The sequence below is a fragment of the Diuraphis noxia genome, unplaced genomic scaffold (genome assembly GCF_037042655.1).
Source record: "Diuraphis noxia isolate RWA-SAM2 unplaced genomic scaffold, SU_Dnox_SAM2 contig0002, whole genome shotgun sequence".
Taxonomy (NCBI): domain Eukaryota; kingdom Metazoa; phylum Arthropoda; class Insecta; order Hemiptera; family Aphididae; genus Diuraphis; species Diuraphis noxia.
In genome coordinates this window covers 57,226,466-57,239,867 of record NW_028301712.1, presented here as the reverse complement: position 1 = coordinate 57,239,867, position 13,402 = coordinate 57,226,466, and the positions used below count along the sequence as shown (strand labels likewise).

At 28.9% G+C, this 13,402-nt stretch overlaps 1 protein-coding gene across 1 annotated transcript; it reads right to left on the bottom strand.

Annotated features, from left to right (window-relative positions):
* Positions 1-3,989: 3,989 nt before the first annotated feature.
* LOC107170536 (uncharacterized) lies at positions 3,990-5,897 on the bottom strand. Its single transcript, XM_015520680.2, has 2 exons — positions 5,739-5,897; positions 3,990-5,554 (listed from the first exon to the last, which is right to left on the bottom strand). Exons 1-2 carry the CDS (start codon positions 5,751-5,753, stop codon positions 4,199-4,201), a joined length of 1,371 nt encoding a protein of 456 aa, XP_015376166.2. The 5' UTR covers positions 5,754-5,897; the 3' UTR covers positions 3,990-4,198.
* Between the last annotated feature and the right edge of the window lie 7,505 nt (positions 5,898-13,402).

The following is a 13,402-nucleotide window of genomic DNA, read 5'->3' as shown; positions in this document are numbered from 1 at the left end:
AAACTATACTATATATTGATTCAAATAAACTATAAATAATACAATGTACAAGCAGTAATGTCAATATTCTATAATTTTGAATAATAATAAAAAAAAAAAAACGTTTATTTACATTTATACGTTTCTTTCCTGTTTGTCTCAATTAATAACCTAATATTCAACGCTATAGACATTTTTAATTTTACATTTTATGTCAATTTTTGGTATAAAATTACCTTATTCGTCCAATCATATCATGTGGAAAAATAAAAGTCAATTAAAGATTGCATGAAGTTCAATGGGTATCCCTTTGTGTATCATTAGTGGTATGTGTTTGTGCCTGGTTTTTCAGGTTTAATAGTATCATCAGTTTGATATGGTATCATTACAGATTAAATAAAACAATTTTAAATTAATGAAATTTTATTTGATCTGTGTTTCGATCATTAAATTATCACAAATTGTGTGTTAGTTTTTTTTTAAATCCTCGCTCTAATATGAATTATTTTAAATCTTTTATTTATTTTTCATAATTGATTTGTATTTAATTGTTGCTATTATTTTATCTGTAACTTGAAGATAATCAAATTCCAAAACTAGAAACTACAAATTCTATTTTTCAATTCATAATTCTATTAAACTTATTAGTTATAAGTTATAACTTATAACTTATAACTTATAAGTGATATTAAGTATTATTTATTTACAATTTAGGTATATTGTGTAATAAAATTTAACTGATGGAGAGGGGGGGTATCCTGTATGATGTTCCCATTATGTATAAAAACAAACTTTTAATTTGGATGTTATAGATTTTGATTGGAATGTATCAGGCATTTATTAAATATTACCCTGATAAAAATTAATAATTTTTTTTGGAAATATTACATTTTCTTAAATTAGTTAAAGTCGTATTAAAAAAATTGAGACTCCCTAATGATGGAGGCCATAGGCGTGCGCACGGGGCGAGCCGGGTGAGCCCCGGCTCGACCGGAATCTTTTAAGGGGCATATAATAACATAATTTCAAATGTATGTAGGTATATATAAATATTTAATTATAACAAAATGTTCGAGGAGATCATTACAACTTGACGATTTTATTTGTCGTAATAGTAAAATAAAATTACAAATATTTGTGTACCATTAAATCGATTTTATTGATTTATTCATTTAACAAAAACACTGTGCAAAGTAATATGTACTATGGTCTATGAATAGCGAGTTAGCTGGTTGGTTAGCTTAGTTAACTCGTTAACTGTACAATTAGTTCAATCTGTAGCAGGAATGATTTGTCTAGAGTTTACACCTAAAATTATTTCAATTCTATCAACATTTGCTAATATCCCCGAAGAGATGTTAGTATCTGAGATAAAGCTTTTAAAATATTTACCCGCTACCGATGGTAAACCGAATAGTAACACTAATAATGAATCAATTCATGAATGGCTAGAATATATGAAAGCAAATAATTACATAAAATCATTTAATGGATTTTTTACTCTACTGAAATTATTCAGTGTAATACCAGTTACAAGTTGTTCCAGTGAACGGGTATTTTCTAAATTATTAACAACAGTAAAAAATAAGTTAAGGAGTACTATGCATCAAGACCGACTTAATAGTTTATTATTAATGTTTACTGAACAAAAACTAACATCTGTAGTATTAATATTGACATGGTCATTGATGAATTCAAAATTATTGGAAATAGGAGAATTAATTTATAATTCTTAAAATATTGAATGTATTAAGTAATAACTAATAACACATTGTAATATATGTAATATATACAATATATGTAATATAATGTTATGAATGTACAATTTTTTGTTCATTAAGCCAAGTTTTTTTTTTTAATTTTTAGGTATTGTGTTTTCTTCATAATATTTTATTTAAAAAAAAATATGTCTAGAAATTAGCTTATTAATGTTGAGTGCACGTACATTGTACGTCGTACAACTTGATTTTATTTACTCAGTTTTTAATTTACAATTATAGTATAAATTAATAATGTGTTTTAAAAAAAAATATATATATATATAGGGGCACTGTCCAAGTATTGAGGCATTAATTGTTGCTAGGCTCAACCGGAAATTGAAGTCTGCGCACGCCTATGATGGAGGCAATAGACCAGCGTTTCCTAATCAGTGTGCCGTGAAACAGTGGCGCCCAGACAGGTTAGCAAGGAATGGAACTGCATGTGTTCTCGAGGGGGGTGGGTGTTTACTATTGCAGGTTTCACAGGGAAATTAAAAAATTTGTAACATAAACTATAGTCTATACTAATTGATTTCTTTGAATTATAGTGAATAATAAGTGAAAATATTTGTTATAAATAAAAAATTGGGTGGGTGGGTGGGTGGGCAGCTAACTTTTTTTAACTGCATGTGCTCTTAAAATACCTCTGTGCTCCACTGCCGTGAAATACTCTGATGATCAATACGCTTACTTATAATTTCGATTAATAAGTTAAAATATTTTTAATGATTCTATTAATACTCTGATATGAAGGTGTTCTTCTTAACTATTCGACTATCGTACGTTGGAAACTTATAATGAAGGGAAACCAGTCCCTAATTTCTCATTATAACTAAACTTGTTTGTCTATAACATGTAATGTAATGTCTCTGTTTTTCATTATAAATAAATTTCATATTTTTAATTAAATTAAAATATAATTTCAAATGAGTTTTTCAAAACCTAAATACTAAATAAACACACTTTTTTAAATTATTATTTGCTAGTAATTTGCTGATAATCTATTTTTTGTATTAATACAAAAAAGCCTATTAATAATGATATTTAAAAAAAATATAGGTATGTATTAAACATATATAAGTCAGTGTCAAGTGTGCTACGGCAAAATATTGGATAGGAATAGTGTTCCGTGAAGGAAAAAGGTTGGGAAACACTACAATAGACAGTTGCCTATGCTGTCTAATGGTAAATATGATACTGGTTGTGAGTTCATTCCTAGTTCCCACGTTACGTACGTTTAACTTCTAACTTTCGATACAAATATATGACTAAAGATTCCACACACTTAATCATCGCTATACTTCACTGCACTATTGTTGATGATGTGAAACTAATAGTAATTTTTTGTAATAGCCGGTATGAAAAGTTGTTAATATTATAAACCAATAATATCTACCAATCTACCTAATTAAAAAGTTAAAAGTTAGTTATAAATAATATTGAGGAACCACGTTAAGCAATATTTTTTATATTTTTATTTATTTATTTGTTATTAGGTACTTGAAATTGTATTAAATTTATTTTGTTTTACTAATTGTTTACAAATTCTTAAATAATAAAATTATGCTACGATGGTCGATGAATGCATGAAAAAATGCAATCAACAATGTCGTGTATTTCGTTTGGTCGACAGACCAACATATTAATATATTATTGTTGACTTAATACCTACTTAAATTATATATTTTTGTTAATAAATTGCATCTTATTCAACATTTTTTTACCATAAAAACTTACCGGAAGTTCTGTAATGTATTAAAGGTATATATAAAACGTCTGACGAGAACAAAATATATTAAAATATCAATATAATACCATAATGTATAATTCATAGTAATATATTTCGGTTTACAAAATTATTTATCAATAACATTACCTATGTATTGACGTTAATTTCATTTTTGTTCTAATAAGCCTAACCAAATGTATCATGTGATGTGATTTCATATAAGGAAGTTCTTTCAAAGAACCATCGATTATGTTACAAAAAATTTTATTCTCATCAACTTGAACACCAATTTTGCATTTTGCAATTTAAAATATTATTTATGACCCTGGTGCAACATGATAATTTTATATTTTGTTCATAACCATTATTATTATGTAATAGATAATATATTATTGATATCTATATATGTTTAAGATAATATATAATATATCATATATATTTAATGTTATTTGCATTTATATTTTACTAACGCAGCATGCAAATGGGTAGATAGATATTGTAAATTCATGATATTGAAATAATTTTCAGTCATAATATTTATTTTTTATTTAAAAAACGACATGATGAATTCAAACTAATATAACAAATATGAAAATTCGTGACAGTACAAAACATTAACTAGTATTATAGGTATATAATATACCTATATGAAACAAAGTATCAAATTATTACGAACATCTAACTAAAACAGTTCCGTGTGCCATGACGCAAATCGAGGTTAGTGATCGCTTCAATACTTCTTGTATTCGCTGCTGCCTGAATAGCTTGTCGACGGTGGTCCATATGAGGAACTGATGCCGGATGACGAGCTGTATCCGTTACCAGACTGGACACTGTAATCAGATGAAGCTGAAGACGACGAGTATGATGAAGCGGGTGCGCTGTAAGATGTGGAAGAGTAAGACGGTGCGGCGGCACTGTAAGATCCTGAGGAGTAAGACGGTGCGGCGGCACTGTAAGATCCTGAGGAGTAAGACGGTGAGGCGGCACTGTATGATGCTGAAGAGTAAGACGGTGCGGCGGCGCTGTACGACGCTGAAGAGTAAGACGGTGCGGCGGCGCTGTACGATGCTGAAGAGTAAGACGGTGCGGCGGCGCTGTACGACTCAGAAGCATAAGATGGTGCGCTCAAGGCGATGCTAGCTGCTGGTGCGGAAGCGTAGCTGATGGCTGGGGCTGGTGCGGCGGCGTAGCTGATGGCTGGGGCTGGTGCGGCGGCATAGCTGATGGCTGGGGCTGGTGCGGCGGCGTAGCTGATGGCTGGGGCTGGTGCGGCGGCGTAGCTGATGGCTGGGGCTGGTGCGGCGGCGTAGCTGATGGCTGGGGCTGGAGCAGCGACGGCGTAGGAAACCGGAGCTGGAGCGATGACTGGGGTCGGGACAGAGTATGGGACAGCTTGTTGGACTTCTACTGGGTATGGCTGTGGCACTGGGTATGGCACTGGTCTGCTAACGGAGACTGGAACTGGGTGGGGTACGCTGACTGGGACAGCCCTGGGAACATCGACTGGGTATGGCTTGTTCACAGTGACTGGTACTGGATGAGGTACGCTGACCGGGACGGCTCTGGGTACGGACACTGGCACGGGTTGGGCGACCGGTACGGGTACGTTGCGGGTCACTGGAACGGCGTATGGCTGTGGTACGGATACGGACACGACATGATTGGAAGTGGTGACTCTAGTTGGCACGGCAGAAGCAGCGGAGATTCCGTAACCGTAAGACGGAGCAGCTATTCCATAACCGGAAGAGGCGGCGTTACCAAGATTAGCCAAGGAAGAGTATCCGAGTCCAGCGGAGGAAGCGTAACCGAGACCGATCGGGGCGGAGTAACCTTGACCAGCGAAGGAAGAGTATCCGAGACTAGATGGAGCGGCGTATCCGTGACTGATGGGGGCGGCGAGGCCGATGCCTGGTGAGTATGAAGGCAGACCAGAGCCGTATCCGTATGATGACGACCCGGAGTATCCGGACAGACCGGATAATCCTGAAAGGCCTAAGCTTCTCTTGTTGGTCTGTTTGTTATCGGTCTTTGCATCCTCAGCAGCGACACAGTGAGCTATTAAAGCCAAACCGACAATGCAAGCCTGAGAAAAAAAATGTTATACAACAATTAATGATAGCTATGATTCACAAAAACCAAACGTAGTATTCGAATCGATTTATCAAACACAAATTATATTAAAAAATCAACCGAAAAATGTTTGGATTTGAAAATGTATTCAATACTATTCTGTTTTACTAAGTAATTTTGCGCAGTGCACAACTTACCTTAAAGAATTTCATGATGGTGGTTATGATGGTATCTGTATGATTTCCACTGATACAACTGATGCCAAACACTTGCTCGCTGGGGTTTTTATAATCCTGCCAAAATACCGGTATTGTTTTTTTCTTTTGCTTCACACTCCCCTCTGACTTAGTTAATCGGCCGTAATCGCCAAATGACACTTTCTCCGCGACAAGAATAAACCTATATGTACACATTATAGTTACGTCATGGTGGGGTGGTCAGTTTAGAACAGGACCAGTTTTTGCGATTATAGCCATCGCGGCATCGCATTTCGAAGATGTCACCCGGCTGTATCCGAAATTGTGTAACCGATTTATTTCAATAGAGATTAATACGTATATACAGACATACAGTGTTCAGTACCCACCTTCATATCTGTCCGACGAGTTTGGCAACAATTTCACATTTTGTTTTTTTAAACCTAGTAAATCGGTATTCCCATTATGCTTATATCTTAACGTGAATATGAAATTATTATGCGCGGATGTTTTAATGTTATAAGCTGAGTAAAAATTATGTTATTATTGATAAAATACCATGCGAATTAATCATTAATTTATGACTATGTGGAGATAGTTAAATTCAAACGATTCGCCTAATATTATACCTTATACAAAAATTTTGTTTTATGTTTAACAATACCGAATTCTATTATATAATTGATTCTATAAAATTTAAAGTTAAATTATCGTTTTCTTTAGGAAGTATTAGCATTTTTGTAAATATTTTTTCTCCATTTTAATTTATTATTATTTTAGTTCAAAACAACATATTAAAAAAAAGGTATATATTTTAAATGACAACATAAATTATTTATTATTTATTCCAAGGAATATTTTTCTAAGAATATGAAAATTCTATTCCGAACAAGTAATTTTAATTAGTTAGAAATTTGATATTATAATTGAATATAAGTACATCAGTACATTTTACATAAACTGCATATGTAAAAATAATTAAAAATTAAAAATTAAAAATAAGTTGTAATCTAAAACTTGTAATAGCATGCACATTTATATGCTGAAAAATTTTAATTTAATTTTTTTAAATTTATAAAAAAAATTTATTAAGAAAAAGACAATCTATACACATAATCTGTGCAATAAGTCATTATGATAACAATTAGAAATAAACATAATATGATTCACATGATAGGGGAAAACACCCACTGGTAATACCCCTCACACAAATATTTAGGTTTTATTATATTATATTATATATCTAGGTGTAAAAAAAAATTAAAAATTTTGTAACACAAGACGTATTTATACAACTTGTAAGAGATGAAATACAAATTCAAATGTATTCTAATGTGTGATTTGTAAAATATTTTTTACTAATTGTTTGTAATCATGCATAGGGTTTTAATACAATAGTGCATGTCTACGCAAATCATACTTAATATTTAATATGAACTATAGATAGGTACTTACACAAAATATATTGACGGATAAATTATTATTACCTATACGGTTTTAAAATATAAACATTTGTATTTATATATTTCAAGTTGAAATTTTTAACCTACATAAAAAAATATGATATTATCATATTTTCTGATTCAATTATTATTTATTTAAATCGACATTATTGCTACTAGTACCTATATTATTTTATAATTTTACTACACAAATATATATTAAAAGTCGACGATTTCTAGCATTGTACCACTATAGTAGAAACAATCAAGTTCTAGTGATTCCGGTCGGAAAAATACAAGTTTAGGTACAAATAGAAAAAAGTAATATGTTTTGTAATGTGGGTTTCCGGTCTGTTGACTTAGACATAAAATAATATTATATAAAAACTAGAGAGTAGATTCGTATAAACTGACATACGACGTTATGTGTCAACATGATGATATACATGCACATCTATTTACTAAATATATATTATAAGCAAAATTAACACAAATTCAACAGCTGTAATTAATTATTAATGATATTAATTTTACACAGTCTTTGTCATATTTTATCACTTGTTAATCGTTATGATAATATATTATTTCAGTAGAGTGCAATTTAACAATGTATTATTCATCTAGAACCAGTGACTTAATTAAATATTGGTGAAATTCATTACTAAAAAATATGAAATTATATTTTATGATAAATTATCAATTGAATATTGGTATTACAAGCAACACCGAGAAAGACTTAAAATGTCGTATTTTATTCTTTAACATTTTGACTTTCCCAGTTACCTATGTCCTATATCTTTTTTGTTTCATATTTAAAACTAAATAAAACAAAATAGAATATAATGTTCAGTAAATATAATAATATATTTATCGAATATTTTATCAGTCGTATATTTTTTACAAATTTCACACTTTTATCTACTCAGATACCTATAGTATACATATAAGTACCTATAAAGACAAACTATACCTATGTAACTACATTAATGATTAATGTATATTAATTAATCAATATATATTAATTACAAAATTATATATATTATATATTTAATAGGTATACCTATCTAATATGGCCATTTTTATGCAAAACCATATTGGGATGAAATTTATATTGTTTTTTTTATTATAATTATAAAAACAAAAATTTTAAATACTTGAAAGTTTCATCAAGAGTTTATATTATTATCATATACAATACACAATACATGATAAAATGTTCTAAATATTTTGACTACCTATTTTAGAGCTATCCATAGGCATTTCAAATATTCAAATTTTTTAATTCTTTTTTTTTAATGTTGATATCAAATTACTCGCCAGAATCACAAAAATGTGCATATAAGTTTGTAGTTAAAATTGAATAAAACGTTTAATTTCCATACCTAATGATTGAAAATTTAAAACAAGGTTTCTCATAATCTGAAAAATATGTTACAGGTGGCCAGGCCAGATGGGTTATCTTATACTACTTTTTGCAATAAAAAAATATTTTTTTATCAATGTTATCAATAAATTGCTTCAATAAAAATTAATAGGTATAACTCACTATCGTTTATATATAATATATATATATATATATATATGAATACCAAAATGCTATATCCCATATATCTTAAAAAAAATCTAGGTACTCAAACGTATTTATAAATTATATAGTATTTTTAGCATAATTTATTAATATTTTCTCATATTTACTGTTATTAGATATTCAACTTTTATTTTTTTAATCCCGTTCATTATTTATAACTTATTTGGCATTCGCTTGTAACGAGCGACTTGTTGTATCTCTTTTTGAAAGACAAAACAAATACATGTATACGAATATGATGTTTATGATCTAAGGAAGAATTTAGTCTTAAATCACTTTATATAGTTGTTTCATTTTCACCGACAGCATAGGGAATGGTACATATAATAGTGTTTCGATTTCACATTATGTGATAAAGTAGTTAATATATAAAATACCTCAGTCAGGTTGTCCAAATAATGGTGAGTGGTGAGTTTTATGAACATGATAAATACGGTATTCATTCGTGCAAGCAATTTTTTAGTGGACGATGTTATACACAATTCGCATACCTATTTTAACTAAAAGCTATCAATAGCCCACATTATATTATTACTTATATTTACCTATATTTTAAAGGTTAGGACTCGTATTATATTTTAGTATTTTACATCATACCATAGTTTGCGGTGCAGGTCGTCTTATTATGTGCTCCTGCTTGGTACGGATTAGTAATGTAATGTATATTCGAATAATCGAATTCGAATAGTTCTATCGTAAATAATTCGAATATTTGAATATTCAAACATTCGAATATCAGTATTCGATGCTACAATACCTAATTTTTTTATCCGTTTTTCCATGGCAAGCTTTTTATACTATTTATTATTAATAACTAATTCATATCTACACAACTAAAGGTAATGTATGTCAATGATTAATCGACATAAATACGAAAATAGTTCTTACTATCTTGCAGGTGCCATTCGTAGTTACCATTTATTTATTATTATTTTTTGTAACTTATACATTATTATTAATAATTTAATTATGATATTCCAGTATTTTGCACAATTTTTATTTTTGTATTTTAATAAATTGCCCTGTCAAATAGTAAATATCACTGGCTTCAAATCCACTTCTCGCAGGCCTTTATGCGCCATATTATATTATTATTAAACGTTTTATGTTGCTCGAAAACTTAAACAAATAATTTTCGTTACGTAGTATTGTATTGTAGCATCGAATACTGATATTCGAATGTTCGAATATTCGAATTATTTACGATATACCTATCCGAATTCGAATATTCGAATAATTATTCCCATCACTAGCTAGTACGGATTTCAGAGAAATTGTATCCCCATAATGTAATCTCAAGGATTGCTAAGAATATGTTATACTAGATTTTATTTTTTTTAGCATTGTATTATAAGTATAATAAATTATGTAATATGATATCGATTCGTTTTGTATTTGTAGTGATTTAAAATCCATTATATCTTTATTCGATTTGATCTCTAAACATATTGTGATGATTAGGTATACTGGGTCACTGGGACACACTATATTCTTTATCTTATATACCTAGATAAAGATCCGTATATAATCGTAGTTCAATTTTGAAAGTTGAACTCATATTTCTCATTAATTTCCCAGAATATATTGATTTTATAGTTTTACAAAATGACTTCTAGACGATCCTCCACTATGCGACTTGTGCAATGTACTTTTAACGGTCAACCATATCATTACAGAATGTCAAAAATATAACCAGTATCGAAATCAATACCACATCTCAGAACAAATTTGTCAAGCACTATAAGAACCAAACCCACAGGACTTAAAAGCTTAATCTTATTCTTAAAAAAAAAACAGAATTGTACAAATTAATTTAATGTAATCATGTAAATACTAAAATACTAACAATTTAATCAAAATTCGTGAACTAATGGCCTAGTTGTCGATGTATATTTCAGATCAATAAAAAAAAAAAATATATATTATATATTTATATCGCATATTCTTTTTGTGCCCAAGGGTACAGATTGTATATTTCTTGTTAAAATGTTTAAAAAAAAAGTTTACAAAATAGTAAAAATTAAAGTTAAGTAAAAATAACTGTCCATAGTTAAATTATTTTAAACCATTAAAACCATTGAAATACATTTTGAAATTTATAAATTTTAAATAACATCCGTCAAAAACGTATTTTCAAGGAATTTTTAGATAAGTGCAATGCCCCCACTATGCTAAAAAAATATTTTATCGTCTTATTTAATTTCGTTACTATTTTTATTGTAATTTAATTCATCTAATTTAGAACTTATACATATTATATATGTATGAAATTAAAATGTGAGCTATATAATTATTACTTAATATTTTTCTGTTTCCGTATATCGATAGATAAAAATCTAAATTTCAGAACATTAACATTTTTACAAGTATTTCGTACATTATATTATTTAGCCTGATTTCACCCAACAGGCTCATACAGATTTTTTTCCCTTAAGTATTAAACTTTCAACCTAAGATATACTTTTATTTTTGAAATTGTTTTAAGTTTATTAAATTATCAATTATTAAATAATTTAGACTTTTATCCCTTTTTTTTATATATTTTTTAATAATAATAATTTAGTTTATTCGATATTTTGACAATTTTATTTTGTACATCAACCAATCATAAATTAAACTTTTTATAATTGTTTCACATTATTATACCTCGATATCCATAATTTATTAATATTTTAAGCTATAAAATAGTCATTATCTAATTAATGAATGTGATAATTCAGACGACTTTTTAAACATAGACACAATGGCATCATTATCGTTTTGAAGTATGCGTGTTTAGTTTTTAGTGAAAGCGTAACTGTTAACAAGATTTATTGAAAAAATTCGCTGAATTAAAACAAAAAATAGTGATGACCTTCACAATTTATTTCATTTTAATATTATAAATTAATATTGAAGCTGATGTCTAACGACCATATTTACCGTGCTTATGATCAGTAAAAAAAAGTAATACATTGTATTGTTTAAATTGTATTAAAATTTATATTCTTCTTGACTTTTAAGTTAATAATTAGGTACCTACCTACATATCTACTCAGGTAATATATCGTAGTATTATACTAACATTAACTTCTAAGTAAATTTAAATATCACTTTCTAATTTATATAAAAAGAATGATTTTTGTTTACTTATGATAATCTAATTTGATTATACGTATACTAACAGAACTGAATTTGATTTGCTATCTAATATAAGAATAATTTATTTAAACAAATTTTCTATTTTAAAGTATTATACCTATACCTTGTATAAAACTCAAAGAAAATATTGCACTTTTTAATATCTAACTATTCAGTGTAGGGTGCCTATATGGAGAATGTCTGGAACTTATATTTTACAAATAAAAACTACAAAATAAATGTTTTATCAAAATTTAAATCTGAAAAGTGAACAGTAATTCTTTTTAATATTAATCTACAATTAAGTAAATACATTCTCATCAATCGATATAGAAATAACTAAAAATGTATATTTACATGGTTGCATATTTACATGATTTTGAGTAAATAATTATTTATATTAGTTATAATTTATAGATATTAAAATAAGGGGTGGTACATTTGAATCCCGCATATATAGGTAGATACTAGGTAGTAGGTATACAAAGTATTATGTAGTTATATTTTGTTATAGAACAGGACCTATTTATACAAGCAATGGTGAATACCAATGAAATTGATTTCCATCATTTCGAATTTTGTATGTTCGAATGTCAAGTGTGTCATCCGAAAGTATAATTTTCACGACCTGTTATAAGATTATAATACATAATTTATAATTACACATACTTTCATCGCGTCATGCTAAACATTATAATTATGGATAATATTAATACTATCGTAAAAATATACAGTCAATAGATGTCGAAAATAAAATAAATTTAACACTAGTCCTTGAATTACGGTCGTCAGCTTCTTTAATATAGGTACTAGGTAGTAGGTACTCATTCCGTTACCGCTGTTGATCGGAGATGAAACGGAATTAGAAGACGCACCATAAGAGAAACAAGATATCTAAACGCACTTTTATTTGTATTTTTATACTTGCTTACATCTTCATTCTTTATATATAAGGACATACATTGAAGTAAGGGAAAAATCAAAGGATTAGATCTATTAGTTTTACAAAGTTATTTTTTTTTTTGATTTTTTTAATTTGTTGTCTGTAGACACTTTTTCTGATAGCACCTAAACTTCTTCTAAGTCGCATTCAGTCACTTTATAAAGATTAGAAACTTAAAAATTATCCCTTTGACAAATATTCAAGTGCAGCATTTAAAACATTAAACTTAATATATCCACAGTACAATGTTAGTTTTATATCTTTTCATAATAAATATGTTTCATAATCTATGTATGCTTAATATGTTATTCAACAAAATATTATTTTATTTAAACTATTTTGCATGGGGCCCCGTAATATGTAGCGCCAGCCCTGCTTCAAAAGTTCTTTTGTATATTATGTGGATAAAACGAGTGACTTGTTAAAATTCTGTTACCCGTTTTCTGATTGTAGATGACCATAATCGTCGGAAACGCAAAATCCACTGCGGATGTCACGTCTGTTAATCATCACACGTTAGTTGATCTTCGTGGCCAATAAATAAATATTCATCCCAACGTTAATTATATGT